Source organism: Pseudophryne corroboree, chromosome 5 (genome assembly GCF_028390025.1).
Source record: "Pseudophryne corroboree isolate aPseCor3 chromosome 5, aPseCor3.hap2, whole genome shotgun sequence".
In the NCBI taxonomy this organism is placed as follows: domain Eukaryota; kingdom Metazoa; phylum Chordata; class Amphibia; order Anura; family Myobatrachidae; genus Pseudophryne; species Pseudophryne corroboree.
This window is the reverse complement of record NC_086448.1, coordinates 462,229,407-462,250,993: the sequence shown is the minus strand read 5'-3', so window position 1 is coordinate 462,250,993 and position 21,587 is coordinate 462,229,407. Positions and strand designations below refer to the sequence as shown.

At 45.8% G+C, this 21,587-nt stretch overlaps 1 protein-coding gene across 1 annotated transcript in view; it reads right to left on the bottom strand.

Annotated features, from left to right (window-relative positions):
- MYO10 (myosin X) overlaps window positions 1-21,587 on the bottom strand; it is a 457,089-nt gene that overhangs the window by 207,037 nt on the left and 228,465 nt on the right. The window contains exons 6-8 of the mRNA XM_063922946.1: window positions 20,641-20,765; window positions 2,360-2,373; window positions 2,185-2,269 (exon numbers count right to left, since the gene is read on the bottom strand). Coding sequence (XP_063779016.1) covers window positions 2,185-2,269; window positions 2,360-2,373; window positions 20,641-20,765 — 224 coding nt within the window. The remainder of the gene's footprint in view (window positions 1-2,184; window positions 2,270-2,359; window positions 2,374-20,640; window positions 20,766-21,587) is intronic.

Here is a 21,587-nt window from a genome sequence, read left to right as displayed (position 1 = left end):
GCACAAAAGAACTAAGGGATACAGAATACATCTCATCTACACTAGTGTGTGGATACTCAACAATGCGCACCCTTAAAGGAGATGCAGTTAATTTGCCGGCAGTCGGGATCCCGGCGGTCAGGATACGGACGCCGGAATCCTGACTGCTGACAATACTGACAGAATCCTGGCTCACAGGGACTATTCCCACTTGTGGCTGTCCACGACACCCATAGAGTGGGAATAGAACCTGCAACCAGCGCAGTGAGGGTACTCTTTGCGCTCGCCCTGCTGCCAGCATACTGATGGCCGGGATGCCGTTGTCGGTATACTGACGTCCTGCATTCCAACCGTCCTGAATCCCCTCAAAGCTCTCAGAGAAAGGAGCAACTCATAGGATGATCATCACACCCTGTAATTGAATGCAATGGAAAAGAGGTGAGCGCTCCCATTACCAGCGCTCATGTGACTTGGAAGGTGTTGAGAAATCATTGAGAAAGTTCTTCTTTGATACATGATGTGGAGGAATTGAAGAACCATTGAAAGAACTCTCTTGTTGTACCCCACTTATGAAACGCCAGTTTCATAAGGGACGTACAAGTATTGTCTATTTAGTGATTTTTAATTGTAGCACTGGCAAAGGCAGCACTCACCTCTTTTCCATTGTATCACATCTACACTGAATATACAAATTTTAAAGCCCAATTTCCACAACAAAAAGAAACAGAATAATTTATTGGCACACGTCTTTTCCCACTAGGTTCACTGAATTATTCTAGATCAAATGACTGAATTGTATCACATACTGTATATCTACTGTTCTGTAATACTAGCACCTTTACTTTGTGCTACTGCAGACTTTTCTCAAATAATTCAATTAGGTTCAGCAATGCCTCCTGTAATCCTTTATGCAGCTTTAAGTTCCCTGCAATGTCCCTCTTGCTCCCCATTCCTGAGGCAAGGTATGTTATCTCTCTTCCCTCTTCAAAGCATTACTAGTGTTAGTTGTGATGGCTGGACATACTTGGCTAAGTATAATATAAACAACTGCTAGTTAACTTCACTTTTTCAATTTATGGTTTACTTTCTCTTCAATAAAGAAATACAAATCTGTAAGTGTTTAATGTGTTTACATGATTATTCTTACATACATATTTACAGTCACATGTAATGCCTTTTGTTAATTTATTACGACTTTATATCCAAAAAAATAACTATTGTAAGTTCAGATAAATACCTCAAAGCAGCGTTGGACTGGGGCATGAAGAGCCTGCCCGGTGTGCAGTGTTAAGGTCCCATGCTTAAGGGATGTGGTCAGTCGCCAAAAGTAGTGTGGCCAGCCACCACATAGGCTTGGTCAACCATTAGAGAGGACATAGCCTGCCCCTGAGCCCCTTTATATATATATATATATATATATATATATAGTAAATACTGGTAGAGAATGCACAATAATGTACCAGACTAATAACAGCAGTGTAATGTATGTAACATATGTATAATAAATATGCACATGATGGTGATCCTGTCTATAAATACCACATTAATGCACTGTGCATATGATAGGGGACCAAGGTACTGACTGGCCAGTGTCTAAAACTCAATAAGGACTGTATTAGGTCTGATAAGGGCAAATACACGCCATTGTAAAAAAAAATTCAACTATCTAGGTTCTTCACATTGGGATGACTTAATGTAGTGAATGAATGCAAAGATACTATGTCATGCCAGACATTGGCAGGAAATGTGTTCAATATGTTAAATCAAACAGCCAACTGTATGGGTGATCCACTTTGATGGGCAGGAAGATAAATCTTAGTGTAGTTTCTATAGAAGTGAACCAAACACCCATGTTCGTCTGTGGCCCTGCTCCACCAGGTAACTGACCCACTAATAGAGTAACAATGTATCATTCAAGTGCACAGTTTGGAACATGACACACAGAGAGGAGGATTGGCCTCAGGCAGAGGCCCACCGGGGATTTTCCTTGTTCCTCTGTGGGACAACCACATTATTATTATTATTATTACTATTGTAATAATCATCAAATGAGGTATTGTAACAAACAATGAAAATAATGGGCAGAGGGGGCCGCCCATAATTGTTGTGCCTAGGTGTGCCCTGATCCGTAAATATGCCCCAGTATATATCCAAGGTTATTGAATGAAGCTAGATTATTCTGCAGGTGATGTGTGTTAATGATACCTCTCTCCTCCTTAGCTGCGCCCTCCAGCAGTGCATAGAATATGTGGTAGTTTCTCTCCTGAGGATTCTGTCGTACTACACGATTCTGCAAAGAGGAAAAACAGCCCTTGGTTATATGCTATAATGTCAGCAGGGGGCAGAAGAAATATATAACGTAAGAAAACTGCTCACTAACCTTTTCTAATAAATCTTTATTACGAGAACACTGAAGTTAAAGATTCATAACACATGATCTAAAATGAAAAGTCATAAACTAACATAGAGATGCTTATAGTTACAGTGATTTATACAGGATATTCACAGCAGCCCTCCAGTTCCCGTATATCTTACTAATTAGATGCACTAAATCTATTAAAACACAAAGTAGCAGCAGCTGCAAAAATAACCCTTTTACAATACTGTGAGTAAATGATAAATAAGGGAAGTCACATGATACATTCCCCCATTCTATCTGCATTCCAGAGCTCCACAACTATAGATCTTGCTTACAATTAATATAATCTTTTACCAGGGAATTAAAGACTAAAGTAACATGGGGGACACGGTTACAGCTTCTATGATGTGGTCTCCACATGATGGGGCATCTACTATGCAGTTATGCAATGCTACAGTATATAAACTATTTTGTTATGGATAGCATGTAAATCATGTCATTGTGTATCCAAAATAGACACAGACTTTCACAAAATTATTGCTGCGACGATGATGGACAATCCTTTGGTCCACCCAGCTTCTTACAGTCACAACACTTTATTGTTCACATTTCCATGCAAGCATGTTGTACACACAGGCTACAACTATATTTATGTACAATTATATTACATTCACTGAACTAAGAGGTTGATGTATCAATCTGTTAAAGAAGTGGAGAAGTTGTCAGTAGCAACCAATCACTTTTGAGGAAGCATTTATCAAGTACACTCTATTAAATGATAGGTGATAATGATTGGTTGCTATGGGCAACTTCTCCACTGGTCCACTTCTCTACTTTTTTCATTGCCTGATTCATCAACCCCTTACTCTAGCTCATTATACTATTATTTAATATTATTGGATAGAGATGGCACCATTTTCAGTGTAAACTATAAGTATAGGTAATGTTATATTGATGGTTCATATGGTAAGACCCATGGCATCACTTCATCTCTTGGACCATTTTGTTAATAAATAGTAAATACACTTCATAGCATAAATGGAGATGAATTGCTGTAAGAAATAAATTATATGCTGGACACTGATTATACAGTGGCTTGTTTAAAAAGGGTGGGGCTGATATGCCTGCGTTCGGGATGCTAGCGGTCAGAATACCGATCGCGGCATCTAGTTGGTTACAATCCTGACAGGGGTAAGTACCCTCCCACACCTAACATTCTCTTTCAGCAGCCTAAACCTAACCCTTCCCCCATAGCAGCCTAACCCTAACCCTCCTCGATCGTAACTAAACTAGCCCCCCTTCCCACAGCCTAAACCTAACCCTCACCCCCGTGGCCTAAACCTTGACCCCCACACAGCTTATTTCTCCGGCAGCCTGGCAAACAGATGTTCGGGATCCTAGCGGTCGATATTCTAGCGATGGGATTGTGATCCTTGTCGGGATGCTGACGCCGGCATTCTTAGAAGTTGGTATTCCGGCGTTGGAAACATTCACAGGTGGTAACAAACGTACCCTTCAATGTCCTGCATTAATGCTTACCCTACACCCTTACCCTTATGGCTTGTTCAAATAGTACTGTTTAGTGTGAGAGTCTTGAGTCCTACAGGCAACAAAATGCAATATGGATAGGGATTGATAGGGACCACTGATTTCTATACAATAATCTTATGCCTAATCACAGATGAATACGGGGAAATAAATAATGAAGCAGGTTGATTCCATGGTAACTCAGGTTACAAGTGACACTCTAAGTTGACATTTAAACCAATATTGTTACCACATAAACTATGCTTAGGAGTACTAAATAATGATTAGCCTACTAATACCGTATATACTCGAGTATAAGTCGACCCGAATATAAGCCGAGGCACCTAATTCTACCCCAAAAACCTGGGAAAACTTATTGACTCGAGTATAAGCCTAGGGTGGGAAATGCAGCTCCAGCCGTACACAGCCCTCAGTGCCAGATATGCCCCCACAGTGCCAGATATGCCCTCATACTGCCAGATATGCCCCACAGTGCCTGATGTGCCAGATATGCCCTCATGCTGCCAAATATGCCCCACAGTGCCAGATATGCCCTCATGCTGCCAAATATGCCCCACAGTGCCAGATATGCCCTCATGCTGCCAGATATGCCCCTCATGCTGCCACAAATGCCCCACAGTGCCAGATGTGCCAGATATGCCCTCATGCTGCCAGATATGCCCCTCATGCTGCCAGATATGCCCCTCATGCTGCCACATATGCCCCTCATGCTGCCACATATGCCCCTCATGCTGCCACATATGCCCCCTCCCCAAGTGCCAAATATGCTCCCCCAGTGCCTGTTACTTACCCCTCCGTCGATTCCGCGCTGTCTTCTGAAGGAGGGACACGGAGCGCACAGCGCGCGCCTCTCCTGTGTCCCTCCTGCATCTCCGGCGGCGGCTGCGGCGGGTCTATTAAAGGAAGTGCCGGTTCGTGATCAGAGGTCACGAACGGGTACTTCCTTCAATAGACCCGCCGCTGCCGCCGGAGATGCAGGAGGGACACAGGAGAGGCGCGCGCTGTACCCTCCGTGTCCCTCCTTCACACTGCACTCCCTGTCACTGTGCACTGACTCGAGTATAAGCCGAGGTGGCTTTTTCAGCACAAAAAAAAGTGCTGAAAAAGTCGGCTTATACTCGAGTATATACGGCAATACATTCTTCTTTATTTCCAAATGTTCAAACAATGAAAAATAATTGCACATAAATTAATACAAATTGTTTTTGTGTGGTAACTCAGGTTACACTAAAAAGACACAGCTTTTTTTTTAAGATCACATAATGTAATATTTCTGCTCTTATTGAGGTGTGAAGTTGCTACAATTTATTTATGAAAAAGCCACTAAATCATAGATGATGATATAACATATTACACGTTTATGATAAGAAATTAATTATTTGTAAAAAAAATTCTTGGTAACTCAGGTTACAGGGTATGGTAACTCAGGTTACATGAGGCAAAAATGTGCATTCTCTGGGTCCTAGGTCTTTTGATACACCTCAATTTCAGCATCGGAATCATACACCATTCTATTTCCTTGCATTACTAGCCTTGGAGTTGGTAAAAGATACAGGATATGATCATATGACACATATGATACATCAGAATCATCCACTTTAAAACGCATGCCACTTTTGCCAACCAGATTCAGGCACATGATCTTAACCTCACCATCATCTTCCAATTCACTCTGGCAGACAGCAACATATCAATATGATGTTTTACGCTCTCCATCAAACTTAAGAACATACTGGAACGTATGTTCTTGTTAAGTTTGATGGAGAGCGTTAAACATCATTTTCAACCCTGGGCCTATCTGGTTCATGAACTTGAGCTTCATCTTCTGATGGAGAAGGCCTGTAAACTTCCTTGTAAAAGTTATTCCTGGACCTCTTGTTCACAGACTTAGCATGTTTTGTTAACATGTAGCTTTTGGGTTCAAACTCTTCTAAACGCAGGCAATGGACTTTAGAAATTCCAGGAAAAGAAGGTGCATTATCAAATGTCTTCAAATGCATTTCCGCATTTCTTTCAGAAGGAGTTGCTCTGTTTTCAGTTTTTCGCTGCCTGTGTTTTGCCACCTTGACTCTGTTATTTTTCCCCCTAATTTTTTAAAAAATAGCTTCTCTTTTCCTTGCTGGAAGCATTTTTAATGCATCTTTTCTTTTCTGACTGCTTTTTTTTCCGGCAATCCTATGAGCTGCTTTGTACTCATCATATTTTCCTTCATCCTTCAATTTCTGTCTCCTCCTCCTCATTTTTCCCACTGGTGTTAGTGCCATCTTACAGTAATACCCCTTTTCCACTAGCTCAAAAAACACGGGTAAATGCACGGGGGTGCACATTTACCCGTGTTTTTTGCTAGCGGAAAAGGGTCCCTCCGCAAAAACCCAGATCAAGTGACCCGTGAATCCTACCCGGGTACCTACCTGGGTAGGGCAAGGGAATGATCCGGGTAGGGTTGTAGTGTAAACGGAAGCCGTGTCGATGCAACATGGCTCCCGTTTACACTGTATGGAAGGGCGGTGCTGGGAGATCATGTGATCTCCCAGCGCCGCCCCTGCCACATCAGCAGCATCACCAACCTGGCAATATGCCGGGTTGGTGAGCGCAGTGGGAAATGGGGCTGAGCATGGGCCGCAGCCGGGTAGCACCCGTGTCAAGCTCCCGGCTGCGACCCATGTTCAGTAGTGGAAAAGGGGTATAATTCTTATACAAAACAGATAAAGATAGCTTAATTCTTTTTTTTTAAAGTTGATACTAATCCTGTAAATTCATATGTATGTTACACTAAAAAAATGCCAAATATATTGCATTAAAAAACTGGTAATAAAATGAATAGCTTGTCTTGTAACTCAGGTTACATGGTAACTCAGGTTACAGAATTTAATTGCATTTTTCATGACTTAAATGTGAATTAAATTTTTTATTTTTTATAGAGTTGAGTAACATGCATGACAAATGTAAACAAAAACAAGTATAAACTAGCAATATTATTATTTACCCTTATACAAAAAAACAATTCCATGTTTTGGTAACTCAGGTTACATGCTAACAGTAGGCTTAAGAAACCTAATATTGTGCAAAATCAAAAAGGTATTGGGATGTAGTTTTCAATTATTCCTAAACATAAAAATAAGAATTTACTTACCGATAATTCTATTTCTCGGAGTCCGTAGTGGATGCTGGGGTTCCTGAAAGGACCATGGGGAATAGCGGCTCCGCAGGAGACAGGGCACAAAAAGTAAAGCTTTTCCAGATCAGGTGGTGTGCACTGGCTCCTCCCCCTATGACCCTCCTCCAGACTCCAGTTAGGTACTGTGCCCGGACGAGCGTACACAATAAGGGAGGATTTTGAATCCCGGGTAAGACTCATACCAGCCACACCAATCACACCGTACAACTTGTGATCTAAACCCAGTTAACAGTATGATAACAGAGGAGCCTCTGAAAGATGGCTCCCTAAACAATAACCCGAATTAGTTAACAATAACTATGTACAAGTATTGCAGATAATCCGCACTTGGGATGGGCGCCCAGCATCCACTACGGACTCCGAGAAATAGAATTATCGGTAAGTAAATTCTTATTTTCTCTATCGTCCTAGTGGATGCTGGGGTTCCTGAAAGGACCATGGGGATTATACCAAAGCTCCCAAACGGGCGGGAGAGTGCGGATGACTCTGCAGCACCGAATGAGAGAACTCCAGGTCCTCCTTTGCCAGGGTATCAAATTTGTAGAATTTTACAAACGTGTTCTCCCCTGACCACGTAGCTGCTCGGCAGAGTTGTAATGCCGAGACCCCTCGGGCAGCCGCCCAAGATGAGCCCACCTTCCTTGTGGAATGGGCCTTAACAGATTTAGGCTGTGGCAGGCCTGCCACAGAATGTGCAAGTTGAATTGTGTTACAAATCCAACGAGCAATCGACTGCTTAGAAGCAGGCGCACCCAACTTGTTGGGTGCATACAGTATAAACAGCGAGTCAGATTTTCTGACTCCAGCCGTCCTTGAAATGTATATTTTTAAAGCTCTGACAACGTCCAACAACTTGGAGTCCTCCAAGTCGCTTGTAGCCGCAGGCACTACAATAGGCTGGTTCAGGTGAAACGCTGATACCACCTTAGGGAGAAAATGCGGACGCGTCCGCAGCTCTGCCCTATCCGAATGGAAAATTAAATAAGGGCTTTTATAAGATAAAGCCGCCAGTTCAGATACTCTCCTGGCGGACGCCAGGGCCAGTAACATAGTCACTTTCCATGTGAGATATTTCAAATCCACATTTTTTAGTGGTTCAAACCAATGGGATTTGAGGAAATCTAAAACTACATTTAGATCCCACGGTGCCACCGGAGGCACCACAGGAGGCTGTATATGCAGTACTCCTTTGACAAAAGTCTGGACCTCAGGAACTGAGGCCAATTCTTTTTGGAAGAATATTGACAGGGCCGAAATTTGAACCTTAATAGATCCCAATTTGAGACCCATAGACAATCCTGATTGCAGGAAATGTAGGAAACGACCCAGTTGAAATTCCTCCGTCGGAGCACTCCGATCCTCGCACCACGCAACATATTTCCGCCAAATGCGGTGATAATGCTTCGCGGTGACTTCCTTTCTTGCCTTAATCAAGGTAGGAATGACTTCTTCTGGAATGCCTTTTCCTTTTAGGATCTGGCGTTCAACCGCCATGCCGTCAAACGCAGCCGCGGTAAGTCTTGGAATAGACACGGTCCCTGCTGAAGCAGGTCCTGTCTTAGAGGTAGAGGCCACGGATCGTCCGTGACCATCTCTTGAAGTTCCGAGTACCAAGACCTTCTTGGCCAATCCGGAGCCACTAGTATCGTTCTTACTCCGCTTTGCCGTATGATTCTCAATACCTTTGGTATGAGAGGCAGAGGAGGAAACACATACACCGACTGGTACACCCAAGGTGTTACCAGCGCGTCCACAGCTATTGCCTGCGGATCTCTTGACCTGGCGCAATACCTGTCCAGTTTTTTGTTGAGGCGAGACGCCATCATGTCCACCATTGGTCTTTCCCAACGGTTTATTAGCATGTGGAAAACTTCTGGATGAAGTCCCCACTCTCCCGGGTGAAGATCGTGTCTGCTGAGGAAGTCTGCTTCCCAGTTGTCCACTCCCGGGATGAACACTGCTGACAGTGCTATCACGTGATTCTCCGCCCAGCGAAGGATCCTGGCAGCTTCTGCCATTGCACTCCTGCTTCTTGTGCCGCCCTGTCTGTTTACATGGGCGACTGCCGTGATGTTGTCCGACTGGATCAACACCGGTCTTCCTTGAAGCAGAGGTTCCGCCTGGCTTAGAGCATTGTAGATTGCTCTTAGTTCCAGAATGTTTATGTGAAGAGACTTTTCCAGGCTCGACCACACTCCCTGGAAGTTTCTTCCTTGTGTGACTGCTCCCCAGCCTCTCAGGCTGGCGTCCGTGGTCACCAGGATCCAATCCTGTATGCCGAATCTGCGGCCCTCCAATAGATGAGCCCTCTGCAACCACCACAGAAGAGATACCCTTGTCCTTGGAGACAGGGTTATCCGCAGGTGCATCTGAAGATGCGTGCATTGATGTACAGACACCTTTCCTGGTTTTAGGAGATTCCTGACCAGGTCGGATAACTCCTTGGCTTTTTCCTCGGGAAGAAAAACCTTTTTCTGAACCGTGTCCAGAATCATCCCTAGGAACAGCAGACGAGTTGTCGGCATTAATTGGGATTTTGGAATATTCAGAATCCATCCGTGCTGCTTTAGCACCTCTTGAGATATTGCTAATCCCATCTCTAGCTGTTCTCTGGACCTTGCCCTTATTAGGAGATCGTCCAAGTATGGGATAATTAATACGCCTTTTCTTCGAAGAAGAATCATCATCTCGGCCATTACCTTTGTAAAGACCCGAGGTGCCGTGGACAAACCAAATGGCAGCGTCTGAAACTGATAGTGACAGTTTTGTACAACGAACCTGAGGTACCCCTGGTGTGAGGGGTAAATTGGAACGTGGAGATACGCATCCTTGATGTCCAAGGATACCATAAAGTCCCCTTCTTCCAGGTTCGCTATCACTGCTCTGAGTGACTCCATCTTGAACTTGAACTTCTTTATGTACAGGTTCAAGGACTTCAGATTTAGAATAGGCCTTACCGAGCCATCCGGCTTCGGTACCACAAATAGAGTGGAATAATACCCCTTCCCTTGTTGTAGAAGAGGTACCTTGACTATCACCTGCTGAGAGTACAGCTTGTGAATGGCTTCCAAAACCGTCTCCCTTTCGGAAGGGGACGTTGGTAAAGCAGACTTCAGGAAACGGCGAGGTGGATCTGTCTCTAATTCCAACCTGTACCCCTGAGATATTATCTGCAGGATCCAGGGATCTACCTGCGAGTGAGCCCACTGCGCGCTGTAATTTTTGAGACGACCTCCCACCGTCCCCGAGTCCGCTTGAGAAGCCCCAGCGTCATGCTGAGGCTTTTGTAGAAGCCGGGGAGGGCTTCTGTTCCTGGGAAGGAGCTGCCTGTTGCTGTTTCTTCCCTCGACCTCTGCCTCGTGGCAGATATGAATAGCCCTTTGCTCTCTTATTTTTAAAGGAACGAAAGGGCTGCGGTTGAAAAGTCGGTGCCTTTTTCTGTTGGGGAGTGACTTGAGGTAGAAAGGTGGATTTCCCGGCTGTAGCCGTGGCCACCAAATCTGATAGACCGACTCCAAATAACTCCTCCCCTTTATACGGCAAAACTTCCATATGCCGTTTTGAATCCGCATCGCCTGTCCACTGTCGCGTCCATAAAGCTCTTCTGGCCGAAATGGACATAGCACTTACCCGTGATGCCAGTGTGCAGATATCCCTCTGTGCATCACGCATATAAAGAAATGCATCCTTTATTTGTTCTAACGACAGTAAAATATTGTCCCTGTCCAGGGTATCAATATTTTCAATCAGGGACTCTGACCAAACTACCCCAGCACTGCACATCCTGGCAGTCGCTATAGCTGGTCGTAGTATAACACCTGCATGTGTGTATATACTTTTTTGGATATTTTCCATCCTCCTATCTGATGGATCTTTAAGTGCGGCCGTCTCAGGAGAAGGTAACGCCACTTGTTTTGATAAGCGTGTTAGCGCCTTGTCCACCCTAGGAGGTGTTTCCCAGCGCTCCCTAACCTCTGGCGGGAAAGGGTATAATGCCAATAATTTCTTTGAAATTATCAGCTTTTTATCAGGGGCAACCCACGCTTCATCACACACGTCATTTAATTCTTCTGATTCAGGAAAAACTATAGGTAGTTTTTTCACACCCCACATAATACCCTGTTTAGTGGTACCTGTAGTATCAGCTAAATGTAACGCCTCCTTCATTGCCAAAATCATATAACGTGTGGCCCTACTGGAAAATACGGTTGATTCGTCACCGTCACCACTGGAATCAGTGCCTGTGTCTGTGTCGACCGACTGAGGCAAAGGGCGTTTTACAGCCCCTGACGGTGTTTGAGGCGCCTGGACAGGCACTAATTGATTGTCCGGCCGCCTCATGTCGTCAAACGACTGCTTTAGCGTGTTGACACTATCCCGTAATTCCATAAATAAAGGCATCCATTCTGGTGTCGACCCCCTAGGAGGTGACATCCCCATATTTGGCAATTGCTCCGCCTCCACACCAATATCGTCCTCATACATGTCGACACACACGTACCGACACACAGCAGACACACAGGGAATGCTCTAAACGAAGACAGGACCCACTAGCCCTTTGGGGAGACAGAGGGAGAGTCTGCCAGCACACACCAAAAAACGCTATATATGACAGGGATAGCCTTATAATAAGTGCTCCCTTATAGCTGCTTTATATATATCAAGATATTGCCATTAAATTTGCCCCCCCTCTCTGTTTTACCCTGTTTCTGTAGTGCAGTGCAGGGGAGAGACCTGGGAGCCGTCCTGACCAGCGGAGCTGTGAGAGGAAATGGCGCCGTGTGCTGAGGAGATAGGCCCCGCCCCTTTTTCGGCGGGCTCGTCTCCCGCTATTTTGTGAATACAGGCAGGGGTTAAATATCTCCATATAGCCTCTGGGGGCTATATGTGAGGTATTTTTAGCCTTTATATAGGTTTACATTTGCCTCCCAGGGCGCCCCCCCCCAGCGCCCTGCACCCTCAGTGACTGCGTGTGAAGTGTGCTGAGAGGAAAATGGCGCACAGCTGCAGTGCTGTGCGCTACCTTTAGAAGACTGCAGGAGTCTTCAGCCGCCGATTCTGGACCTCTTCTTACTTCAGCATCTGCAAGGGGGCCGGCGGCGCGGCTCCGGTGACCATCCAGGCTGTACCTGTGATCGTCCCTCTGGAGCTGATGTCCAGTAGCCAAGAAGCCAATCCATCCTGCACGCAGGTGAGTTCACTTCTTCTCCCCTCTGTCCCTCGTTGCAGTGATCCTGTTGCCAGCAGGAATCACTGTAAAATAAAAAACCTAAGCTAAACTTTCTCTAAGCAGCTCTTTATGAGAGCCACCTAGAATTGCACCCTTCTCGGCCGGGCACAAAAATCTAACTGGAGTCTGGAGGAGGGTCATAGGGGGAGGAGCCAGTGCACACCACCTGATCTGGAAAAGCTTTACTTTTTGTGCCCTGTCTCCTGCGGAGCCGCTATTCCCCATGGTCCTTTCAGGAACCCCAGCATCCACTAGGACGATAGAGAAATATAAATGAATACAACATAGCTTTTGCTTTACTGCTAACATGTTAAAATGTAAAAAAAAATTGCTTCTAAATGAAAGTGAAAGAATCATATTCAACTAGCCTGAGAAACACATGGATATGTGGAAGCAGCTAATCTAGTGAAAAAGTGTTTTTGTTACAAAAATTAGTTCTGCCACTTACTTTAACATCTTGTGCCTCAGAATAAACTAAAATAACAAATAATTTTTAATTTTTAATTTTTTAGTACTTTGTCCCTGTTTTCATGGAATCACCCAGCACCAGAATGTAAGTGTCAATTCCTTAGTTAATTTCCCCTTATGCTCAAGTGAGTAAAAATAAGTATACCATAAGGATCAGTGATCCGTATGTCTTTTGAATTTCCTGCCTTATAGGCTATGTATATTGGGCCTTATTCAGATTTGTATGCAAACCTGATGGTACAAATCCAATGTGTGTGGGTCTGCACATGCTGAGAACCCGCTCTGTGCATGTGCACAATGGGTCTTGCAATATCGCTCACAGACTCCCCTTAGCCGCAGCCTTCAGCATTTGGAGGGGGGGGGGGGGGGGGGGGGGCAGAGCATGGGCAGCAAAAGTTCACTGCTCTTCAAAAAGAGGGGTATGTCACCCCGTTTTGTCAGACGCAGGCTTTCTGGACCTGACTGTCCAGATCCTGCAGCCAGTCTGAGTGAGCTTCAGTTTACACAGACTGGCCGCGGTCTGCTACCATCGCGAGTCGCTACTGATAGTCGCAATGGTGATCTGATGCTGCGTTCACAGAAGCACATTCACACCTCACAGTCAGATGAATGCAGGAGGCGTCTATCTCCTACAGACACCTCCTGATGCATTTGCATTTTATTTGTACAGAATTGCATAGCAGCTTCCCTGTGGCTGTGTAATTCCATAGAAATAGGAATCAAGCCCATAGTGTCACGATCCGGGTATCTGGACGCCATTTCTTACCCATCAGATGCCTCCTAAGGCTGGCTCAGCGCTCCAGGACCGGATCCCATCTGTTATTCTAATGTTCACATTCCTGCATCCTCTCCTGTCTCTCTGAGACGCTGTCACAGTAACGCCTTATTACATCTGGCATGGCGTCTCCCGCGGCCTCCGCCGCCGTCCCTGAGCTTCTGCATGCAGAGTGTCAGAGTGGCGATTACGTCAGCCTCGGCCTCCGCTGTGTCCGCGTGGTTGGATGTGCACTTGTCAGCCTGGCGTCTCCTGTCTCCAGTGGCCGGCGCCGCCATTACTGTTTTCATTACCACATGGATTACAAACCAAACTTCCCTCCAAGTGTCTGCATGGGCGCAGCCATCTTGGATTCTGTCAGCTGATCATTTCCTCCAATCTGTTGTCAGTATTGTTAATCTGCATAATTGCCTAGCCAATCCCTTCCTTGCTGCAGGTATAAATACACTGTGCCTGAGCAAGGAAGGCGTCAGTGCTTTGGTTGTCAAACCTAGTTCCTGTTTGTCTCTCTCCTGTGATTGTCTTCCAGGTTCCAGCTCCTGTCTCAAGACTTCCACCATAGAGACCCGCACCAGCATTCCACCTGCGGTGTAGCCTGACTCTCCAATCCATTGTGGATTCATCTGTTTCCAGCTACAACATTACCTGCTTCCAGCTCAGCTTCCAGCAGAGTACAGCTTCCCTTAAAGGGCCGGTGTCCTTTCTACACTTTACCACTCTCCACCGGTATTATTATTTCTCCGCTCTCAAGTTCTACATTTCAGTTCATATTTCATCGCTCCCAAGTTCATTTATTATTTAACTGGTTCCAGCCAGTATCCACTCCGTGCTAACAACAGTCTGGTTCCAGCCAGTATCCACAGCAGCTGTTTTACCTTCAGCAACCCAGCTTTTCCTGGAACACCAGCTGGCACAATCCTGGGTTATCTCCATTGCTGCAGTCGGGCCTGGTAAGGACTTTCCATCTAGAAGATCATAAGAACTATCTCACACTACCAGTGCCCTGTGGCTCCTGCCATCCTGTAGTACCCAGGAACTGTATTTATTATTTGCTGACTTTTACGTTTTCTTTTACTGCTGCTGTGTTGCGGAGTTGTCATAACAAACATCATTGACTTTTATCTAAGTTGTCGTGGTCACGCCTTCGGGCAGTTATTATTCATGTTACTTACATGTCCAGGGGTCTGATACAACCTCCCAGGTTCCGGTACATCTCAGCCCCTACAACTGAGGCTGCCTCCCGTCAGCTCAGGCCCTCAGTTGTGACAGTAAGCACTGACCTAATGAATCCAGCCGGAGACCAGGATCAAGCGGCCGGGCCGATGCAAGAACTGGCAGCCCGACTAGAACATCAGGAGGCTGCACAGGGCCACATCATCCGCTGTCTCCAGGATCTCTCTACTCGGCTGGATGGGATTCAGACAACTCTCCGTGGATCAGGCGCATCTGGTGCGTCAACCACAGTGACTCCAGCTATAACCCCACTCACCTTACCCATTTCTGCTCCACGTCTTCATCTTCCAACGCCAGCAAAATTTGACGGATCTCCAAGATTCTGCAGGGGATTTCTCAACCAGTGTGAGATTCAGTTTGAGCTACAACCTGGCAATTTTCCCAGTGACCGTACAAAAATTGCCTACATCATCTCTCTTCTCAGTGGCTCCGCCCTTGACTGGGCATCACCGTTATGGGAGAGGTCCGACACCCTGCTATCTTCTTACACTGCATTCGTGTCAACATTCAGGCGCATCTTCGACGAGCCAGGCCGGGTAACCTCAGCTTCATCCGAGATTCTCCGTTTACGCCAGGGGTCACGTACTGTAGGACAATATCTGATACAGTTCCAGATCCTGGCATCCGAACTGGCATGGAACGACGAGGCCCTGTATGCTGCATTCTGGCATGGCTTATCTGAGCTTATTAAAGATGAGTTAGCTACCAGAGACTTACCTTCTAAGTTAGATGAGCTAATCTCACTCTGCACGAAAGTTGATTTACGTTTCAGAGAGAGAGCAACTGAGCGTGGAAGATCATCTGCTCCAAAATCTTCTGCTCCTCCTCCTCGTCAACTGTCACCATCTAAAGATGAGCCCATGCAAATTGGCCGTTCCCGTTTAACTCCTGCTGAGCGCCGAAGACGTCTCTCTGAGTCTCTTTGTCTTTACTGTGCAGCTCCGTCTCACACCATCAATGCCTGTCCCGAACGTCCGGGAAAACTCCAAACCCTAGCTCGCCCAGGAGAGGGCCGGCTAGGAGTAATGATCTCCTCTCCATCTCCTCATGATTGTAATCTCCCAGTCTCGCTTCAAGTTGCTCAACGTTATCGGAACGTCATTGCTCTCCTTGATTCCGGAGCAGCTGGGAACTTTATTACTGAAGCCTATGTTAAACGGTGGTCCCTACCCACCGAGAGACTTCCTTCCTCCTTTTCCTTAACTGCCGTGGATGGCAGTAAAATTTTTGATACTGTTATTGCTCTAAGGACTCTACCAGTTCGTCTGAGAGTGGGAGTTCTTCATTCCGAACTTATTTCACTTTTAGTGATTCCAAGAGCCACACATCCTGTGGTCCTGGGCCTTCCATGGCTCCGTCTTCACAATCCTACAATTGATTGGACGACTACGCAAATCCTGGCATGGGGTTCCTCCTGTGCAGAGACATGTTTGTTTAAAGTATTGCCTGTCTGTTCTTCCTCCCCCAGGTCGTCTGATGTTCCACCTCCTCCATATCAAGATTTCACGGATGTGTTCAGTAAAGCTTCTGCTGATATCCTTCCTCCTCATAGAGAATGGGACTGCCCGATTGATCTCGTTCCAGGGAAGGTTCCACCTCGAGGCCGAACTTATCCGTTGTCTCTGCCTGAGACGCATTCTATGGAGGAATACATTAAAGAGAACCTAGCAAAGGGGTTCATTCGACCTTCTTCTTCCCCAGCCGGCGCAGGCTTCTTTTTTGTAAAAAAGAAAGATGGTGGTCTGCGGCCGTGCATCGACTACAGAGGTTTGAACGACATTACCATCAAGAACCGTTATCCTTTACCCCTGATTACTGAGCTCTTTGACAGAGTTAGCGGAGCTACCATCTTTACAAAGCTGGACTTGCGAGGTGCATACAATCTCATCCGGATCCGTGAGGGTGACGAGTGGAAGACCGCCTTTAACACCCGTGACGGACATTATGAGTACCTCGTCATGCCCTTCGGATTGAGCAATGCTCCAGCTGTCTTCCAGCATTTTGTCAATGAGATTTTCAGAGACATTCTATACCGTCATGTCGTGGTCTATCTAGACGATATCCTCATTTTTGCCAACGATTTAGAGGAACATCGTTTTTGGGTTAAAGAGGTTCTGTCCCGTCTCCGTGTCAATCATCTCTATTGCAAATTAGAAAAATGCGTCTTTGAAGTCAAGTCCATTCCGTTTCTAGGGTACATTGTGTCCGGTTCCGGACTAGAGATGGATCCTGAGAAACTACAAGCAATTCAGAATTGGCCGGTACCCTTAACCCTCAAAGGGGTCCAGAGGTTCTTAGGGTTCGCCAATTATTACCGAAAGTTTATACGAGACTTTTCCACCATTGTGGCGCCTATTACTGCTTTCACCAAGAAGGGTGCTAACCCGTCCAAGTGGTCTGAAGAAGCCATGCAAGCTTTTCATCTTTTAAAACAGAGGTTCATCTCTGCGCCTGTCCTGAAACAGCCTGACATCGACTCTCCTTTCATCCTAGAGGTGGATGCCTCCTCCGTTGGAGTAGGAGCGGTGTTATCTCAGAGGGCTAAAGATGGCCATTTACATCCTTGCAGTTTCTTCTCCCGGAAGTTCTCCCCAGCTGAGCGCAACTATGCCATTGGCGACCAGGAGTTGCTAGCCATCAAGCTCGCTCTAGAAGAGTGGAGGTATCTGTTGGAGGGAGCTTCTCATTTAATTACCATACTTACAGACCACAAGAACCTTTTATACCTGAAGGGCGCACAATGTCTCAACCCTCGTCAGGCCAGATGGGCACTTTTCTTTTCCAGGTTCGACTTTAAACTCCAGTTCTGTCCGGGCTCTCAGAATCGCAAGGCCGATGCCCTTTCCCGCTCATGGGAGCAAGAAAATGAGTCAGAGTCTTCAGACAAGCATCCTATTATAAATCCGTTGGCATTCTCCACGGTAGGGATGGACTCTACGCCCCCATCAGGGAAAAGTTTTGTGAAGCCGATGCTAAGGAAGAAGCTCATGCATTGGGCCCATGCTTCCCGTTTTGCCGGACATACAGGTATCCAAAAAACCCTGGAGTTTATCTCTAGGTCCTATTGGTGGCCAACTCTGAAAAAGGACGTCTTGGAGTTTATTGCATCTTGCCCAAAGTGTGCCCAACATAAAGTATCCCGCCAGTCGCCTGCGGGGCAACTGGTTCCACTATCCGTTCCCCGTCGACCATGGACCCACTTGTCGATGGATTTCATTACAGACTTACCCATGTGCAACAAGTTCAATACCATCTGGGTGGTAGTTGACCGGTTCACCAAGATGGCACACTTCATTCCTCTCACCGGTCTTCCGTCAGCTTCCAAGTTGGCTCAAGTATTCATACAAGAGATCTTCCGACTCCACGGTCTTCCTGAAGAAATTATCTCAGATCGAGGAGTTCAATTCACAGCCAAATTCTGGCGAAGTTTATGTCAAGTCCTCCAAGTCAAGCTAAAGTTTTCCACGGCTTACCATCCTCAGACCAATGGTCAAACCGAGAGGGTGAATCAGGACTTGGAGGCCTTCCTCCGCATCTATGTGTCCTCCTCTCAAGATGACTGGGTTCAATTACTTCCCTGGGCCGAGTTCTGTCATAACAACCAGTATCATTCTTCATCTGCTTCAACACCATTCTTCACTAACTTTGGATTCCACCCTAAAGTTCCTGAGTTCCAACCGCTTCCAGCAACTTCTGTTCCCGCAGTGGATATCACCTTGCATCAGTTTGCCAATATCTGGAAGAGCGTACGATCAGCTCTGCTCAAGGCATCGTTCAGGTACAAGAAGTTTGCGGATAAGAAGCGTCGAGCAGTTCCTGCTCTCAAGGTGGGTGATCGGGTATGGTTATCCACGAAGAATTTGAGGTTAAGAGTTCCCAGTATGAAGTTTGCACCTCGCTATATCGGTCCTTTCAAGATTGAACAAGTCATCAATCCTGTTGCTTACAGACTCCAGTTGCCTCCCTTCTTAAAAATACCCAGGACATTCCATGTTTCCCTGTTGAAACCGCTGATCTTGAATCGGTTTCATTCCTCACTTCCTCCAACTCCGAAAGTCCAAACTCAACGAGGCGTTGAGTATGAAGTGGCCAAGATCCTGGACTCACGTCACCGTTACGGTCAACTACAATATCTTATTGACTGGAAGGGTTATGGTCCTGAGGAACGTTCATGGACCAATGCTTCTGATGTCCATGCTCCTGCCTTGGTCCGGAGATTCCATTCCAAGTTTCCTCAAAAGCCAAAGAAGTGTCCTGGGGCCACTCCAAAAGGGGGGGGGGGGGGTGCTGTCACGATCCGGGTATCTGGACGCCATTTCTTACCCATCAGATGCCTCCTAAGGCTGGCTCAGCGCTCCAGGACCGGATCCCATCTGTTATTCTAATGTTCACATTCCTGCATCCTCTCCTGTCTCTCTGAGACGCTGTCACAGTAACGCCTTATTACATCTGGCATGGCGTCTCCCGCGGCCTCCGCCGCCGTCCCTGAGCTTCTGCATGCAGAGTGTCAGAGTGGCGATTACGTCAGCCGCGGCCTCCGCTGTGTCCGCGTGGTTGGATGTGCACTTGTCAGCCTGGCGTCTCCTGTCTCCAGTGGCCGGCGCCGCCATTACTGTTTTCATTACCACATGGATTACAAACCAAACTTCCCTCCAAGTGTCTGCATGGGCGCAGCCATCTTGGATTCTGTCAGCTGATCATTTCCTCCAATCTGTTGTCAGTATTGTTAATCTGCATAATTGCCTAGCCAATCCCTTCCTTGCTGCAGGTATAAATACACTGTGCCTGAGCAAGGAAGGCGTCAGTGCTTTGGTTGTCAAACCTAGTTCCTGTTTGTCTCTCTCCTGTGATTGTCTTCCAGGTTCCAGCTCCTGTCTCAAGACTTCCACCATAGAGACCCGCACCAGCATTCCACCTGCGGTGTAGCCTGACTCTCCAATCCATTGTGGATTCATCTGTTTCCAGCTACAACATTACCTGCTTCCAGCTCAGCTTCCAGCAGAGTACAGCTTCCCTTAAAGGGCCGGTGTCCTTTCTACACTTTACCACTCTCCACCGGTATTATTATTTCTCCGCTCTCAAGTTCTACATTTCAGTTCATATTTCATCGCTCCCAAGTTCATTTATTATTTAACTGGTTCCAGCCAGTATCCACTCCGTGCTAACAACAGTCTGGTTCCAGCCAGTATCCACAGCAGCTGTTTTACCTTCAGCAACCCAGCTTTTCCTGGAACACCAGCTGGCACAATCCTGGGTTATCTCCATTGCTGCAGTCGGGCCTGGTAAGGACTTTCCATCTAGAAGATCATAAGAACTATCTCACACTACCAGTGCCCTGTGGCTCCTGCCATCCTGTAGTACCCAGGAACTGTATTTATTATTTGCTGACTTTTACGTTTTCTTTTACTGCTGCTGTGTTGCGGAGTTGTCATAATAAACATCATTGACTTTTATCTAAGTTGTCGTGGTCACGCCTTCGGGCAGTTATTATTCATGTTACTTACATGTCCAGGGGTCTGATACAACCTCCCAGGTTCCGGTACATCTCAGCCCCTACAACTGAGGCTGCCTCCCGTCAGCTCAGGCCCTCAGTTGTGACACATAGTCCATTAGGTAACAGTGATATATACCTGATAAATAATTATTTATACTTTTTGAACTTTACATTAAATTCATTTTTTGATTGCTTTGAGGTGATCAGCAGGACAAAAGTTTCTGTTAGAAAACAGAGAAGGGTATGTGACATTTATCCAGATGAGACTGCGAGTAATTATACTTGACAGGGTAATAAGTAGAATTAAGCTTTAATTATTGGTATTACATTGCTAACAGTATATATAAACTGTAACCTGACTACTGAATAAGGATACAATCTACAATCCGTCCTCCCTGAATGTGCCCTTTTTGACATATATTCAGTTGAATGAACTTCCCAAAGCGACTCGAGTTATTATTGTACACAGTCTTCGCATTCCCAAAGGCTTCCATGATTGGACTGTGAAAATAAATATAAAAACAAATGAATCACGTTACATCCAGGATAGAAAAATCAGCTTACTGCTGACAAAAGTTGAGTAAATCTATTGTGAAGTGGCATTTATACAACATCTTGTGTTTGCATCAAATATTATAGTATCTACATGATAACATTCTTTACTAACTATAAATTAATTTTTTGTCAGTAGTTTTCTGCATTCCATCTTAATGGCTGTCTCCAACTTCTCCAAGGTTAACAGTGTATCACAGAGAGGAAAGGCAATGGCAATAGGAGTCACCCTTTCTCCATGGGAAAAGGCCATTCACCTTTGTGTAGTCCATATCTGAACATTTTATGTGTAATAAATACTTAGAGTAAGTACACTGCACTAATCCCAGTAATGAAAGTGTAATAGTTTGACAATGTAATAAAAAGATGATAAAATGGCAGAAAACGGTGATGTACTGTATTCCATCATATCATGCCCAATACCTGGATTTTAGTGTTGTTACCTGGTAGTCAGGGCTAGTAGAACCCGTAGCTGTCCTGGGACAAATATGCAAAGCATCTACAACATGACAATATCTGTCTTTAGCAAGACAATACTGTGACTATCAATACTGTGTGTGGCTATGAGGAAATAGTCTGCTACATTTCCTCCAAAGACTTAGGGGGGAATTTATCAAATCCTGGAGAGAGATACAGTGGAGAGGTTGCCAGAAACAACCAATCAGCTTCTAAGGGGTCAATTCAATTAGACACGAGGGGATTAGTTGCCAATGTAACTGTGTAGAAACGCTGCCAATAGCACAGCAACATGGTCCAATCTCACCAGGCCTC